Genomic DNA, 17,750 nt, shown 5'->3' with positions numbered 1-17,750 from the left:
GTGGGTTCTGACCCAAGGTCTGCAACTAGGTATCACTGTGATTTTTTTTTTTGCAAGCACGATTTTCTTCAAGTCTCCTTCACAAAGTCGCATGAGCTATAATAGGTGAAACACTTAGAAGAGTTAAATCCATGTAACACATGTAAGGCTTTATTATTATCTCTGACCTCCTCCCTTTGTCTTCACTGCATATAAGGCATCGCAGCAGTCTTGGCCCTGGAGAGATGAGTGTGGGTAACAGCTCTCAGCCTGAGTGGGTGTCTTTGCCTCCCAAAGTTAAATATAAATGATTGGGGGCTATCTGCTGCTTTGGATCATATTTACTTCTGCTCTTGCCACTGATATAAAAACCAAAAGTTGACTATATTTAGCTGTTCTATTTGTTTTGTTTCCCTGAGTCAGATGGGAACTATTTCTTCCTACTCTATTCCTCTTCCCACGTTGAGAGTTTCCCAAAGGCAAAGATCATTTCCCTTTTTGGCCATTGGAGCTCTGTGATGATAAGAACTTGTCCTTCCCTCACCACCCACCATAACTCAACCTGAATGGGAAATCTCTAGGAATGGGACCCTTGTCTTTGGGCTTTGCTTCAAGAATCAGGTGCGATTACTCAGTCACAGGAGTGAGACCCAAGGGAGTGGACCACTCAGTCAAGGGTAAAAAGAGCTTAAGATGTCAAAATTACCTTCTAATAACTGATTTCTTTGGGTAGATATATCAGACAATGGGACTTTTGTGGTGGTGAAAAATTCAGAGGGCCTAAGACAGATCCAGATTTGTACACTGATTTTGCCACTTATTAGCTATGTGATTGTGCAATTTACCGACCAATCTGGGCCACATTTCTTGTCTGTGAAAAACGGGAACAGTGCCCACATTCTAGGCTTGTTGACAGGATTAAATGAGATGTACTAAAAGCCTTACCACAGAGCCTGGCATGTAAGTGCTCATTAAGATTAATTTTGAAGGGTTGCTGCGGAGAATGAAAGGGACTGAGTGTGTGGAAGAGCTTCAGTATCTTCCGGCCAATTAAGCAGCAAGGCCTGGCAGAGCAGTCAGATGTCCTTGCTGAGGATCAGTGTTCTGCATATCACAATTCACCGCCTCTCAAGAGGCCTCGAGCTACCAACGACCAGGGGCTGCCCAGAGTCCCGAGTGAGGAAACGCGGCCAGGAGCCAACCTGGCTTCTTGCTGTAAGGGCTCTTCAAGAAGGCCCTATGCATTTGGGCTCCCAGTGGGGCACAGCCGCGGGCTTCAAGGCCTCTTACTTACCCGGGAATGGTAACAGTCCTTAACGGAAGCCAATAACAGCTCACCTGCGGCCCAGACACTAGCAAGGGCGGGATGAGGTCAATCCTTGGATTTTGGAGCCCACGCCCCAAACCCTAGACCTGCATTGAACTACAATTCCCAGCATGCCACGCGGCCGCCCGGGTGGCGGAGCATGGGCCTCGCCAACCTTGGGCCGTTCTTTCTTCCCGCGCGGCCGAACTCCCAGAAGTTCCGGGTAGTGCTGGCTTCCCACCCACGACAGCCTCCCCTCTTGATTTCTGGGTATTGTAGTCCATCTTGTTCCGGTTTCCCGGGAATGACCTTCTCCTAGTTACGGATACCTTCGCCACAAAAACTACAAAACCCAGAATATCGCGCAAGTTCCCCTCGTCCAATAGGAACCCCCCATGTAGCGGGGCGCGGAGGCCGGCTCTCGCAACTCAAGATGGCGGACGAGAGTGATACAGCAGTGAAGCCGCCGGTACCTCCGCTGCCGCAGATGATGGAAGGGAACGGAAACGGCCATGAGCATTGCAGCGATTGCGAGAACGAGGAGGACAACAGCTACAACCGGGGGTAACAAGATCCTCGGAGTCCAATTCCCATCCAGTCCCCCACAACCTGGGTCTCTGGGGTGCGGGGAAGTCATCGGGAGCTTAGTGTATCCCCACCCCCACCTTCTTATTGGCTGAGACATTGGAATCCTGCCTGGCGATTGGTTGCTGTCTGTGTCATTTATCAGGGGTGGGTGGTTAGTATATTAAGACCCAGAGACGTTCAATACTTTTATTATATAAAAGTTCTTCTGTGTAATGTTCCACTCGTGTGGCTCAGGCGCGTCCGAGGAAAAGAGCATGTTGGACGATGGTCTTCAATGGCACAACACAGGTCAATCTAACAGTGCAGTTCAAAAGGAACGTTACTTATAAGGTGTTGTGTGAACAACGTGATTAGCAGTAAACGAATAATAAAACGTTTCACTGCAGTTCACCTTCAATGAGGAAATTCATCAGGCTATACCAACGATAATTATGTTGTAAAATATCACTACTAGAGAATCCCAAGATATAAACTCACCTTATAAACCCTGCGTAATTACTGTATGATAATGTTTGGATGTATACCGTGTCTGTTGCTCCAAATAATCCATAAGTTTCCTGAACAGCACATAATTAGGTCTTCCAGTATCTTTGCTCTGTTAACTTTGCGAAGTAGCCTGGAGCTTCTAGAAATTGAGTGATGGTGCTTCCTTGGACAGTGTTTGGAAGTGGGTTTAATACTGCATCTCCTGTACTCGAGGGTCTTGCCTGCTGGTAACTGTTCCTCGGGTAGAATAAATGCATCAGGCGTTTGAGTGTTGAGCTTCCAAATCAGTGTTCAGTCTTGCAAGCCACACCCTATCATTTCTCTTTCTCCATATTGTTACAGTGGCTGGCGCTGACGCTCGCTCTCCCTATCTATATTTACATACGTGTTTTCTAACGGAAAGACATGAGAGACTGTTTTGGATGTATAACTTTGGCTGAGTCTTTGGTAGTCTGATTTTCATAGCCATCCTGTCATTTGCTGTATCGGTTGGTGGTAGTTTTGGAGGTAAAAGTAGAAGGTTGAGATTTTTGGATAAACTTTAAAGAGAAATTCTGCTACCTTAAGGCAGTGGGAGAACAAAGGACTATTTAAGTGGTTTATAAGTGGCTTGTGATGAATGCTTAGGTTAAAAGATCTAGCTTTATGTTCTTCAGTCAGCTTTAAAAAACACAAGAAGAATGTAGGGGAAAAGGAAGCTTGTCAAATTTGGTTTTTATAGGACTGTGTTCTTTTGCACACAGATCTCATGTAATGAAAGCCTTGTTTTGAAGTGTGAGATTCCTGAGAAAGGAAGAACTGAGAAAGAGGAAGTAGGAACTGGAAGGATGGAAAGTACAGCCCTTCTGAGTAGAGATCCAGTCGTATGTGAGAGTTCTTGAATTCGAAATTCGTTTCAGAAGTGAAAGTATGGCTTCATCTTTGCTGTGTGTGTAGTTGCTTTTAGTTTTCAATGCTAAACTGTTGCCTTGACCAGTGTCTGTAACTCGTTAATTGGTTTATAATCTATGAATCACTTTGCAAGGCTGTTTGGCGGAAAGTTCTGTGTTTTATTTAAAGTACAACAAAGTGGTAACCTAAAAAAAATCCTTTGGAGGTGTGTTGTTGTTGTACATGGTTATGGTCTGGGTGAACAAATTCAGTTTTTTAGCATCCCGAATCTAGAGGTCTGTATAAATAAGTTTGGAGGTGGCAGGTGAAAAACAGAGGACCCAGCCTGGAGGACAGAGTCTAGTTCTGACACTTAGAATCTGGGATGGAGTCAACATTTTTCCATTAATTGTCAGAGGAGACAGTTTGGGGAAGAAGCTGTGTGGTATGATGGGAAAAGCATAGACTTTGGAATCATTCAAACCTGAGTTCAAAGCCTGGTTCTGACACTTAATAGTCCTGTGACCTTGGGAAAGTTAGTTAACCGCCAGTTGTAAAGATTAAATGACATAACATCTGAAGCAGCCTTCCCGCTTCCTTTTATTCTTCAAATCTTCCCTGTCCTCCTTCCCCCAGCTTGCCCCCTCATCATGTACTGTGTTTTTTTTGTAGCTTTTATCATGACAGTAGTTAAATAACATTCATATCCAGTCCGTGTCTTACCTACTGTGAGGTGTCTCGGAACAGTGATCCTGTCTTTGAGTTGCCTGGCAGTTAGTGGGTGTTTATGAGTGTTTGCTGGATGAATGAATGACAAATGTTGAAGTTCGTAGCCCAGTGTTAGTGGAGCTTCATTTCTCCTCACTGAGGGGAAGGATGTCAGATTTTCTTACATGTACACTTTCTCTTCCCAAATAAGTCTCGTAAGCCTTACTACAGTTTTTGTGAAATAATCCACAGATATCAAGGATCCTTCAATTTTTCGTGGAAGTTTTCCACTGTTTTTTGGCTTCTTGAAATTTTTCTTGCCTTTACTTAATATTAGTTTAAATGTTTTCAAAAGTGATAAAAGAATTGAAGGGGAATATCTCCTTTTTATGCTAACAGTTCTAAAAGACAGTATGCAATAAAAGTTAATGATAGTTCAAACTAACCCTGGTTCTCTTGGGCCTTTCAGGATGGGCTCAGTGCTTTACACTAATGAAGTGAAATGCGTTCATGCACTGGAATAATAGGAAATACAGTTCTGCTAGTCTTACATCCCTTCTTTGTGTAGAAGTTTAGTTCTTGATTTTTTTAGTCATGTGTTTCTTCCATAATTAAATATTTAGTGAGTATAAATTTCATGTATACATACAAGCACACATGTGCACATGTGTGCACATACAGTATATCGGTGTGTGTGTGTGTGTGTGTGTGTGTGTATGTATCTGCCTACAGTTTTTCTATCTGCTATTTTTTTTTTTTAATCCACTCAACAGAGGAAAGAAAGGAGGGTAGCGTTCCACCCCCACCCCCTCCCCAGTAACTTGCCTGGCATAAGTTACCGTGAGCAATTGAGTGGAGAGTCAGACTAAGATCATCTTTATGCTGTATCCCCCTGCAGGTCATGATTTACCTATGGGTTTAATTTGCTTGTTTGGTTTTTCCCCTTTTTAAAATTAAAAAAAAAATTTTTTTTATTGGAGTATAGTTGCTTTACAGCGTTGTGTTAGTTTCTGCTTCTTGTTTGTTTTTAGTAGTTTCTGCTTCTTGTTTGTTTTTAGTGAGAGACTTATCGCTAAAGAATAAATCTTATCAGCTGGCAGTAGATTTTAATTGTGCGATAACAAACAAGTAAAGTTTATCTGGGTGTTTTGGAAAGGGAAAACTTTTAGACTATTTTGTTTGTAGGATTCGTTCCTAGAATTTATTCTGCAGTGTCATCGATACCACTGAGAAGCTGGGAAGCCATGGATCAAGAATGCTTTGATAAGGGATGTCTGATGTCTGTTTCCCATTCTGTTCTCTTACTCCATGGGGACAGGTTAATATGGGTTCTTAAAAGTTTTCCTCACTTCCTAATCATGAGATATTATCCTTTATGAGGAAACTTAAGAGAAAAGAAAGGTCTTTTTGAATGGAATTCCATAAAGCTATCCTTACTTGCTTCTGTTTTATTCTTCAGATTCTCCAAGAGTGGTTCTTTCCACATTTATTTGATGGCTTATAGCTGTATCTGGCTCTTAGAAGAAGAAATCTTTTTAGTTCCTTTTTCTTAATTTCTCTCTTCAGCTTTTGGTTTTTCAAAACTAGATCAAAGCAGAAATGAAAAGAGAAACCTCATCACTGATATCAAATAAGTGTTCTAATTTTATTTCCCAATTAAGTGGCAATTAAAAAGAAACTAATCAAGAGCTGCTTCAGAGAGAAGGGACTGGAGAGCAGAAGAAATGAAAAGTAAATGAGAGCCTATTTCAGGGAGACTGCTGTTCATGGCAAACCAGTTTTGCTGATTTTTCACATTGTTTAATGTGCTCACTCTAAAATTTCCCAGCTTTACTAAGTCTGCCATTAACCCTTTCCCTGCAGAGTCCATGGGTCCATCAATTTAGTAACTTTAGGAGGATGCTGCTTTAGCTCTTCCTCTTAACCTTTTATCTGAAATCTCTGCCCTGCAAGCCTCTCTTCCAGTTCCCCAAGGACGGTGCTCTTGTGATTGTTGCATTTAAGGCACACAAAACACTATGTTCTCTCTTGAGAGCACCAAAACAAAACGAAACTAATATTCTTCAACAGGGTCGGTACTTGCTTCAGAATTTTTTCTACTGCTGCTTTCTTTGAGAGGGAGCTAAGGAGGGTTCACTGTTGTTAAGTGTTCAATAAATGTTCTCTGTTGCTAGCATGACTATGTGCTGGGCACTGTGCTAAGCCCTTTACATGGATTATCTCATGTAGACTTCACTTATAAAGACTGATTTAGCTTTTGTAATGAGGCTTGGGATTTGCAAATCCACCTCTCCCTTTGACACCCAGGAGGATCCATTCTGAACTTGCTGAATTTCTTTTCCCTGCTACATTGACTCCTTCCTCCTGACTCTGCAGCAGTGTGAGTCCTGTCTTTGGATGCATTCAATAACCCATGGACTTGCCCAAACTAGGGAGCCAGTCGGTGATGGAGGTAACTGGCCCCTTTAAACCGTCCTTGCTAGACTGATATCTTTTTCAGAGTTCATTCCAGTGTGTGAAATTTCTGCCAGCATTGAGTCACTGCTCTGAAAATGACTGAAAATGGTCTCTGAACCGCATTTGACTTGACCTAGGAGTTGCCAGGTTACAGTCTAGCTCACCAAACCAACCCAGAGTATGTAGAATTTACATTTCTGTCTCATTCCCATTGTAAACTACTTAGTGTATCAGAGCTTTTGTGACCCGTAAAAAAACAATTTTCCTTCATGACAGGAATTGGCTTGTTCACGCCCAAAACTCTGGCTAACTACCCCAGGGAGGGCAGAGAGTGGCAGTAAAAGCAGACTTTTGTAAAATCCCTTCCCACAACCTGCTGTTCTTTTCACAGGCCTCCCGGGTACCTTGCTGGCAGCAGTAGAGTGTTTTTATTTTTACAGTAATTTAGGACTCACAAGCAGTTTTTTATAAGATTAACTGGGGCTTCCCTGGTGGCGCAGTGGTTGAGAGTCCGCCTGCCGATGCAGGGGACACGGGTTCGTGCCCCGGTCCGGGAAGATCCCACATGCCGCGGAGCGGCTGGGCCCGTGAGCCATGGCCGCTGAGCCTGCGCGTCCGGAGCCTGTGCTCCGCAACGGGAGAGGCCACAACAGTGAGAGGCCCACGTACGGGAAAAAAAAAAAAAAAAAGAATAACTGATTGGTGGGAGTTTTCAAAGTTTGGGGGATTGCATTAAGTGACCCTGCAGTCTCAGCACGGGGATCGGCAGCTGATACTGATTCATGCCATGTGTTTTCCATGTGGGCCCCCTTGTAAATGCCATTGATTCACCTGGCTTTGGGCCTTCTGAATACTGTACCAGTAGGATTGCTGGTAAATCATACCTCATGAATAAATTGGTTTGCAGAAGGGGAGTTCCCTGGCGGTCCAGTGGTTAGGACTTGGTGCTTTCACTGCTGTGACCCCGGGTTCAATCTCTGGTCCAGGAACTAAGATCCTGCAAGCCACTGGCATGGCCCAAAAAAAAAATTTTTTTTTGATTTGCAGAAGGATTTCCTGATGTCTACAAGTAGAATCAAAAGGATGTTAGAGGCTAGGATTTATTAAGTTTCTCTGGAAATTTTTAATTTTAGCCTAAAAAATTAACTTCTAGTTTTTAGGGGTAGAAAACAGGTAACCGAAAGTCGTGAATTTTATTTTCTGAACTCTTTTTTTCTTTTGATCTCATAATCAAAACTAAACCATGGTCTGTGTTTAAGACATTGGAACCATTCAAAGTTGTTAAAATGGAGCTTTTTTGTTTTAACTCTTATAGAACAGGTCCTAAGGAGGGAGAAGACAATGAATAAGAAAGTTGATAATTTAATAAGAAATTTGATAATTTAAAATCTCAAAACAGTGGCTCAAAAGAGCACAGCATTGCCACTGCTTTCATAGAATGTTAACACAGCTGTCCTATGGAAACATTGCTAAAGATGTTTTGCTGACCCTCTTTTGGGTTCTAGCTTTTCAGGGTTTTATTTTAGTCTGTTATGCCTGGAAAGCATCAGTCAAGCACATATTTGTTGAACTGTCAACTGTGTGCTCAGCATAACTAGGGATGCTGTGGGAAACAGCTGTGAAAGATATGGTCCCTATACCAGGAAAACTTTTATCTCATTGGGAAACCAGGCAGCAACACATTATATATATAAAGTATTAAATTGTGTGGGAGATCATAATCTTAAAACAGATGGACATCAATGAGAATGAGAGCTGGAGTAGTCAGGGAGGCTTTCTGGATAAAACATGGCTCACTCTCCTCATTGCCTTTAATGTCTGCTCCTCTGATATGCAAAAATTTGTTTTAGGGCTTTCGAAGGTTCTCAGATAAATTCTCACAGGGAATGAGACTTCAGTGTTTGGGGAGGAATGGGCCAAGTGGTTAGATTGGTGACTTGTCCCTGGGTACTAGTTGGTTAGTTGATGCCTCATGTCCCTGGGCCTTGGTTTTGTCTTCTGTAAACAACAGGTTAAGCCAGACTGCCCTGAGATTCCTTCCAGCTCCAGTTGTTTAGCTCCCAGGATAACAACGTCCGTCCCTCAGCCACGCACCTTTGAGTGGATTTTGTTATCAGTAGGATTAAGAGGAGGCCTGTGTCATGGACCTGCACTGCTGCTGTCGTCTGGAGGTTGGCAGCTCGAGCTGCTCCTCTGTCAGCTTGCCCTTCCCTCCCACCAGCACAGACTCTGGTGCTGCATTCTATTTCTAGAAATAAGTACTGAAGTTCATTTTCCACCTCCTCCCCCAGCCCTGACTTTATTTTATTATTTATTTATTTACATGTTATTTTTGGCAGCGTTGCGTCTTCATTGCTGCGCGCAGGCTTTCTCTAGTTGCGGTGAGCGGGGGCTACTCTTCGTTGCGGTGTGCAGGCTTCTCATCGCGGTGGCTTCTCTTGTTGTGGAGCACGGGCTCTAGGTGTGCGGGCTTCAGTAGTTGTGGCACGCGGGCTCAGTAGTTGTGGCTCACGGGCTCTAGAGCACAGGCTCAGTAGTTGTGGCACACGGGCTTAGTTACTCCGTGACATGTGGGATCTTCCGGGACTAGGGCTCGAACCCGTGTCCCTGCATTGGCAGGCGGATTCTTAACCACTCTGCCACCAGGGAAGTCCCCAGCCCTGACTTTATACCAGAGCATCCATAGGATTTCTTATGTGTTTGAACTTATTTTGACCTTCATTTAAAAATGACATTTCCTGATTACTTTTCTTCTCTGTTCCTGGTTTGTCATTCTGTTCATTCATCCCATATTCACTAGGTTGGTCGTTAATGACTTGAGTTGATCAACTTTACTTTAGAAAGCACATTTCAAAATTTTTATGTGAATTCCCATCTCCCTTTCCACTGCAGGCAAGCCCTTCCCCCCGCAAAAAGGGGGCAAGTTTCACTAATTCTCTGCTTATTATTTTGGAACCAAATGAACCAAAGTTAGACTTTGATTTGCTGTATTCCAAGGTTTTGGCCAATCCCTTTGAAGTATGTTAAGGTGACTGGCAGGTTTAGAGAGATCTCTGAGAGATTTCTGTTTTAATTTGCGGAGCCCCAGCATGCCCAGGGATACTCACCCAGTGGGTATGGACTCCAGGTCCCTTTAAAAATGAAGCCAGGGGCTTCTCTGGTGGCGCAGTGGTTGAGAGTCCGCCTGCCGATGCAGGGGACACGGGTTCGTGCCCCGGTCCGGGAGGATCCCACATGCCGCGGAGCGGCTGGGCCCCTGAGCCATGGCTGCTGAGCCTGTGCGTCCGGAGCCTGTGCTCCGCAACGGGAGAGGCCACAACAGTGAGAGGCCCGTGTACCGCAAAAAAAAAAAAAAAAAAAAGTGAAGCCAAATTCTTTTGAGAAGGACCAGCCTAGCTTCCGTGGGGTCCTTTGGTTTGGTTCTTCCCAAATCCAGATTGAGGCCATCCTGTGAAATGGTATTGGCTTCCTAAGATGCTTCCTAAAGACCTACTCTCAAGGCCTCTGAGCTTGGTTTCTTATGGATAATTAAAGGTATTATAATCACCTGGAGAGCTCACCCTACTGTGCTCCTTGGAAGTCTCTTCGCCAAGTCAGTTGTCTTCCTGTTTGGCTTGTTGACTGTCAAACCATGTTGAGCTCATAGTGTTCTCATGGATATGGCTCAGTACCTGGTAGTTCAGTGACAGTGACTTTTTTTAAACTTTCCTTTGTTCTTCAGGTGTCTCCATATTCTTGATGTACAAATTGAGACAGGATCGTTGCTCAGTAGCTGCATGTGCAAATTCAAGCCAATCCAAGGAAAATGAAAGTAGCTCTCTGGTTTTAGTGTGGGTCTTGGAGTTTGCTGGGCACTTTTATTAATAATGCATAAAACAGAACAAGAGTTCTACCCAAGGGCTGTCCACAAAAGTGGGGTCCATAAAGAGATGGCTACACGGAAGTGGCTCCACTGAATAGCAAGAGCAAAGGCAGGAAGGGAGTTTTTAGTGATTTTGCCTATTTGTGAAGATGTCTGCAGTCGGAGGAAGTAATTTCTTCTATTTTCCTCATGTGAAATTGTGCTTAGTAAGTATTCAGTTAGTTAATATGCAGCAGTTCTTCACTTTAACCTTTTTGCTTCTTTTTTCCATAAAAACAGTTCTTATGGTAATTCATATACAGGGACCAGATAATTCATTCCATAAGCTGAAATGAATAAGGACTTATAAATTGTATCAGCAGTGGAATGCTGCTTTGTCTCCTACCATCAACCAGCTTTTTGGTTTTTTAAATTTATTTATTTTTGGCTGCTTTGGGTCTTCATAGCTGCGCGCAGGCTTTCTCTAGTTGCGGTGAGCGGGGGCTACTCTTCGTTGTGGTGCGCGGGCTTCTCATTGCGGTGGCTTCTCTTGTTGCGGAGCACAGGCTCTAGGCACGCGGGCTTCAGAAGTTGCAGCACGCACGCTCAGTAGTTGTGGCACACGGGCTTAGTTGCTCTGTGGCATGTGAGATCTTCCTAGACCAGGTATCGAACCCGTGTCCCCTGTATTGGCAGGTGGATTCTTAACCACTGAGCCACCAGGGAAGTCCCCATCAACCAGCTTTTAAACCTTATAATGCTGCATACAATCCGGAGACTGAAGTGGGAATGTCTCTGGAATCAGAAAAGCACACAGGCTTGTCAAAGACTTCGAACAGGCCTGTGCATAATAACAAAATTGAGATAATAAGAGGAAAGCTTTATCTTCAGTCTGTAAATGGCTTTATGGTTCCTGTTCTTTGCCATGGCCTTGGGGGTTTTGCTGAGCATCTGGTTTTAAGGCGTCTACCTTATCCCCCCTCTGAATGTTATCGGTCTTCCTTCCGTGTTATGCCTTCTGTGTCCCATTAATATGGTATCTAGGAGGTGCACTTGCATCTGGATGTCAGAACCTTACACTTCGACTAAAGTCAGGACCTTACTTGCTCTCCCTGACTTTAGTCTTTCTGCAACAGGGGCCTGGTGACAGGCCTGGCCCCACAGGTGCAGGCACAGTCCTTCCCGAGCAGGGCAAGTAAGGGTGGATGAGCTAGATGGGAACTGAATGTGATGGGCCGAGGGGAAAGCAGGGCTTGATACCTTCCAGAATAAGAAGCTTCTGTCACCGTAGGCTTTCAAGCGTGGGCGGGACTCATGGAAAGCCATGTTCACAGAGGTGAGTCCCACTGCTACGTAGAGTTTAGGAGGAGGCAGAGAAGTTGTGATGTCAGGGAGATCCAGGAAAGGCTGGAGACAACTTTAGTCCAAGTGCAAGGTTGTGAAGTCTGGATGCAAGCATTCCTAACCAGGACTAGGACAAGAGAAATCTGAGGACATTCTGCAACGGGAAATAGCAGCACATTGCCTTCTCCCTATACAGTACGTGCTATGAGATGATAATTAATATTCATAATAACTCCAAGAGCCTTTCTGAATTATAAAGGAAAGCTTAAATGGTACTTACCATATGGTATGTAAAATGTATTTTATACTGTTTGAATTCTTTGAAAAATTGATTATCTAGACTGTACAGCTAAAATAAAACCCTGCACTTAGCTGATTCTGCAGATTAGGGTTCACTGTACCCTTGCGTTCGACTCCTAATTTAGACTTTTTAATGGAAGATTTCCAGGGAGGATGGCAGAGTGATAGTCCGGCATTACTCCCAGTCTGACAGCACCCAAATCAATTTAGACATGGCAAAAACCAACTACAACAGTAAACCAGGGGGCTTCCCTGGTGGCGCAGTGGTTAAGAATCCGCCTACCAATGCAGGGGACACGGGTTCAAGCCCTGGTCCGGGAAGATCCCACATGCCGTGGAGCGACTAAGCCCGTGCGCCACAACTACTGAGCCTGTGCTCTAGAGCCCGTGAGCCGCAACTACCGAATACCGCGCACCTAGAGCCCGTGCTCTGCAGCAAGAGAAGCCACCGCAATGAGAAGCACACACACTGCATTGAAGAGTAGCCCCTGCTCACTACAACTAGAGGAAGCCCACACACAGCAATGGAGACCCAACACAGCCATAAATACATACATACATAAATCTATTAAAAAACCAGTAATTAGGAAGGCAACCTGCAAGCTGAACCTTAAAATTAATCAGTAAAATGAAGGAAACCCAGAATCAAAACTATCATCCTAAAATCAACAGGAATTGGGAGAAAACATCTGGGAGCGAATGAATGGAAAATGTTAGCAAAACACAGTATAATATGTGATTTGTGTCTCAAAAATATTGGGAGACAATACAGAAAACGATCATGAAAGCCTGTAGGAAACTGTTAAATGTGGCTAAGAAACTGTTTTTGCTGCCTTCATTGGGTGAGTCATGCAGAGGGAAAGCAGCATGAGAAACCCCCATTACTGTGGTTCACAGGCACACACGTTTCATGTAAATCTCTTCTTAGCAGGGGTGGCTGGGTGTTCATTGTTGTTATTTTCCCAAGATTCCTAGTGCCGGGTTTTGCTGGTAGTGATCACCCAGTCTGAGCTGGCTGGTAGTTGTTCTTAATCCTACAGGCCTGATTTAGGCATTTCTCATGAGCGTTTGACTATTTTGGACACAGATCACAGCAACATTAAACTGCCTTTTTCCTTGTTCCTTCCTCCCTTTCCAGTACTGCCTTGTGCTTTAGGTCCAGATGGGGCAACTCGGAAAACCTAATGCGTCGGGAGGGTGGGAGTGGAAGTGAGGGAGAGTTTCCAGAAGACCACTTTGGGCTGTCATCCCTTTAAATTCCAGGCTCTAAGGAAGTGTTGGTGGTATGAATGCCCTGTTAACAATTATCATGTGCCTTTGCTGCCAGCAACCTGGCAATCTAAAGAAAAGAACCATTGGAATTCCCTGACTGTCCAGTGGTTAGGACTCCACGCTTTCACTGTTGTGGGCCCGAGTTTGATCCCTGCGGGGAACTAGGATCCCGCAAGCCACGCGGCGCGGCCAAAAAAGAAAGAAAATAAACCGCATAAAATAAAAGCAAGAACAGAAAAGGTCCTTTCAAACAAATAGGCCATCCCTTGCACATTGCTCCCTCCCTGGGCTCTGGTGGGAGTGGAGAGGAGAGCTGTGTCTGCTGGTGTCCTCCAAATGCCCCTTCTGGGGCCTAGATTCTCTGGTCTGCTTCTGAAGCCAACAGGCTTGATTAAGGAGGGTCTGGCTCTACAGAAAGCTCTTTGTCAGTGTAGCTCAAAACAGATGATTTTTTAAAAACCCTGAATCAGTATTCACTTTGTCTTACAGTGGTTTGAGTCCAGCCAATGACACTGGAGCCAAAAAGAAGAAAAAGAAACAAAAAAAGAAGAAAGAGAAAGGCAGTGAGACAGATTCAGCCCAGGATCAGCCTGTGAAGGTAACAAGGAGGCTCTGTTTTCTGGTGACAGAGTTGCTTTTTCAGATTTGAGGGTGTTGGGGTAAATGTATAGGAACAGTGTAGATTGACAGTCTCCACTGGTATTCCTTCGAGAGGGAGGACTTGGATCCCTCTGCTGCCCTCTGCTGCCCTAGACCTAGGTGATGAAACTGCTATCCTACCTTAAAAGGCACAGCACGTTTGACATTGACTCCCAAGCCTGGTGCCCCCTCAGAATTTATAGGTGCGTACCTGCATGGGGTGTTGTGCTACGTGCCATAGAGTGATTCCCTTGTGACAGCCCCTGTGGCCTAGAGCAGTGGTCCTCGGCCTTTTCTGTCTTCAGTCCCCACCACTATGAGAATGAAAGGCCTGTTCCTATTAAGGCAGACCTTTATATATTGCAAGCATTCTGTTGATGCTATGGTTAGTGTAATGAGAACTGAGACTCCCACAGAGCCCATTTCTGAGTTCCATAGTTGAGAACCACTGGCCTAGAGCTTACCTCTGAGACTGACACACCGACACAAAACCCAGAAGTATGGGTAAGGATTGTTTTGTTTCTTAAATAAAGCCACATTAAAAAAAGAAAACCTTTTATTTCAGGTAAGTGCTGTCCTCTTCAAAGTAGGCCTTGGAGGAAGCTTGAAACATATCCATAATTCTTTTAGAATTGCCTCAGTTTACAAGCCTCACAAGAAATCCAGTCTTATTCCAGTATACCCACCCCTTGCTTTATGCCTCGAAAGTCATACTCCAACTTGAATCTCCTGCCTTATTGAGATATGGCTTCAAGTAATTTTTTTGATATTTTCAATACCATACCCACTGTGAAAAAAAAAATACTACCGTTATTGACCACCATGCTGGCCAGCTAGGTTCTTGCCAGGCACATGGTTTAAATTAACCCCACCCTTCAATTTCTCTACAAGGTAGGTGGGGGTCTTCCCATTTTAAAGACGAGAGGAGGTGGTTTACCCAGGTCTTTCAGTCAGGAATCCTAGCCCAAGCCCATGCTTTGGCTTTAGGGATTCTTGTTTGTTTCTTTGTTTGTCTGGGGATGAGTGTTTGGATGACTCCAGGGGGGTTTGAATTCAAACCTTTATCAAAATGGTTCACTTTGAGATTAGAAAATCTCAACAAAACACCATTTATGTAGCCTTTCTGTTTTTCTCTTTATGAGAGTGTTGGAATACATAGTAAAGGATTTAGAAAAAATCATAGCAAGAGGAAGAAAATGAAAATCATTTCTAGTTCTACCTCCCAGGAATAAGCAATGTAAATATGTTGGTTTATATTCTCTCTTTCCTTCACAATTTAAATGAATAAAAGATGTAGGAAAGTAGAAGTATTAGAAGTTATGGGTATTTGTATAATCTTAAGCTGGATATAAGATCCAGAAGCCATAAAAGAAAAAGTGACAAATTCCAAACTTCTCTGTTGAAGTCAAGAGGTAAACAACAAACTGAGCAAGTATTTGCAATACATGAATCAGTAAATTTAAGATAATGAAATGAGTAGGCCATTCACAAAGAAAAAAATAAAGGTTTTTATATGAAAAGATGGTTAAATTTGCTATGAAAATTAAAGCAACATTTTTTTTCCCCTAGATTGGCAGAGATTAAGATTTGGTAAATCTGATGATGAGGGTCTTGAGAAACACGCTCCCATACACTGTTCACTGGGTTAATTGATATTCTCTTTTTAGAGAGTAAGTTGACAATATATATAATCTCAAACGTGCACCTCCTTTTACCCAGCAAGCCTCCTTTCCTAAACTTTATCCTGCAGAAATACGTATTCAGTGAGCAAAAAGAGATGTAGAAGAAAATTCATTGCAGCATTGTCTGTAAAACTGAAGACCAAAATCACCAAAATGCCATTGCTAGGGGGTTGGCCAGATATATTGTAGTCTGTGCACGCAGGAGACTCAGTTGTTGGAATGGGCAGGTCCGTGTGACTGTGTGGAACGGTCTCTGAGACATAGTGTTTAAAGAAGAACAGTCAGTAAAATAATACTTTACGATCCAATTTGAGTTTTTGAAAATTGTGTGTGTGTTTGGAACTTGCATGCAAAAAAGTCTGAAATTATATTTGCCTCTTCTCACCCTACCTCCCAAATTTAAGACTGTTGATGACAAGGATTATATTTGAGGGATGGGACTGTTGGGTTTTTTATCTTCTGTGTGTCTTTACATTTCTGCATTGTTTGAAATTTTACACTAAGCCATGTTTTGCCGTCAACCGTCGTAAGACTGAGAAGAGGAGAAACCCTGTCGGAAGCACCTCCCTGTCATTACTGCTCATTGTCAACCACTCTTTCTCCACTTGTCCTTCAACAGCTGACCTCTGAGGAACCACACCGCTTCTTTGAGTTGTACCCCTTTCACTCTTGGACTTGAATGAATCAAAAGTGTTTATTAATATAATGGGCCTTTTCTCTCCCCAACTTTGTCTTGTTCAGATGAACTCTTTGCCAGCAGAGAGGATCCAGGAAATACAGAAGGCCATTGAACTTTTTTCGGTAGGTCAGGGACCTGCGAAAACCATGGAGGAGGCTAGCAAGCGAAGCTACCAGTTCTGGGACACGCAGCCCGTCCCCAAACTGGGTATGTATTTGCTTTCTTCCCCAGGCGAAGGCAAAGGCAAAGGCAAGGGCAAGGGCAAGGGCGAGGGATGTGCCTCAGCCATGCTGAGGGTTCTGTGCCGGATTTGTGAGGGAGGGCGAGAGGGTTCTGTTGTTCCTTGGTGGTTGTTTTTTAGAGGATCGTCTTTACAGTGCAGTTCAGAAAAGACTGTTGTTCAGGGACCTCATCCTTTCACAGTAACACATATTGAGAACAAATAATGGTCCTTTTAGTCCATCATCATTCCGTATAAATCTACAAAGAAAAACAGGGCGTTGGCACGTGATGAGTGGGGATGTGTGCTCGTGGACCTGTCTTCCCACATAGATTTTACGGAGAGACTTGTTTATCTGGGCAAGTGTTTAATCTGGAGTGGGCCAGTCCCCAGCCTCTTCCCCTTGTCTCTCAAGACAGTGCGTGCTTAATAGATGCAAAATAATTTGACCTTTTGCTTAACAGTGATAGTTTAATTCCACCTGGAATACCATATGCAGGTTTGGTCGGCACCTCTTTAAAAAGCTATGATGAACTCTCAAAGGGGTGGGGGCAGGCAGAAAATAAAAGGATTCCAGAAGAGACTGGTCGTTGCAGAGTTAGAGATGCCTGCCGAGACTGAGCCACAGCTCACCTTGACGGCTGACTTCAGAGGGTGTTACTGACGGAACGTTTTCGCAGTGGGTTGCATCATGCTCCTGGACCCCATTGATAGCCCAGTTCCTATTTTCTGTGTGACTGGGAAAGTAGGTATGTTGAAAAAAATGCATGTTAACAACAAACACGAGTGACCTTCAGGCTGTCCACGTTACTGCTCCCCTCCGGTGACACAGTGAGATTTGACAGTGTGTTTGGTGGGGAGGAGGGGGGCGAGGGCAGAATGAAAGCCTGGTGAGGGGAGGGGGCGGCTGTGCCCAAGGAGAGTCGTCCACTCCAGAGTGTGCTCCTCCGGCCAGCAGGATGGCCATTGCTTAAGAGCTTGTAGACATGCAGAATCTCAAGCCCCAGACCTGCAGAATCAGAGCGTGCAGGGGATTTGTGTCCACTTCGAAAGTTTGAGAGGCTCTGCTCTGGAGCAGATGCAGTTTGTCGACAGCTTAGTCACAATCCAGAAGCAGCCTGAGACGTGCCCCCCAGAGGGTGCGAAGCAAAGCAGTGCCTAGATGGTTGTGAGTCGTGAATCAGCAGCAGGCACTGTTCTAGAGCCCTGCCCTCACCCATCCACCAGGTCTGTTGAGCTGCCCAGGTCAGCCAGGTCCCAGGCCACTGGCTAAGCCCTCCAGCAAGGCTTTGGGTCACAGTAATGCTATTCTTAGGGTATTACAGGTAACGGGCCCCGGTGACCACTCCCCCACGAAGCAGCAGGAAGAAACAAGAGCC

At 44.3% G+C, this 17,750-nt stretch overlaps 1 protein-coding gene across 1 annotated transcript in view; it reads left to right on the top strand.

Moving 5' to 3' along the window:
- The first annotated feature begins 1,685 nt into the window (after nucleotides 1-1,685).
- The window catches only part of NMT1 (N-myristoyltransferase 1), a 30,949-nt gene continuing 14,884 nt past the window's right edge, over nucleotides 1,686-17,750 (top strand). Inside the window, exons 1-3 of the mRNA XM_081218348.1 lie at nucleotides 1,686-1,849; nucleotides 13,641-13,749; nucleotides 16,214-16,358. Coding sequence (XP_081074474.1) covers nucleotides 1,719-1,849; nucleotides 13,641-13,749; nucleotides 16,214-16,358 — 385 coding nt within the window. The 5' untranslated portion in view covers nucleotides 1,686-1,718. The remainder of the gene's footprint in view (nucleotides 1,850-13,640; nucleotides 13,750-16,213; nucleotides 16,359-17,750) is intronic.

The sequence above is a fragment of the Mesoplodon bidens genome (genome assembly GCF_964165515.1).
Source record: "Mesoplodon bidens genome assembly, chromosome: 19".
Lineage (NCBI taxonomy): Eukaryota > Metazoa > Chordata > Mammalia > Artiodactyla > Ziphiidae > Mesoplodon > Mesoplodon bidens.
Note: the sequence above shows the minus strand (reverse complement) of the source record. Positions and strands in the feature narration are given on the sequence as shown.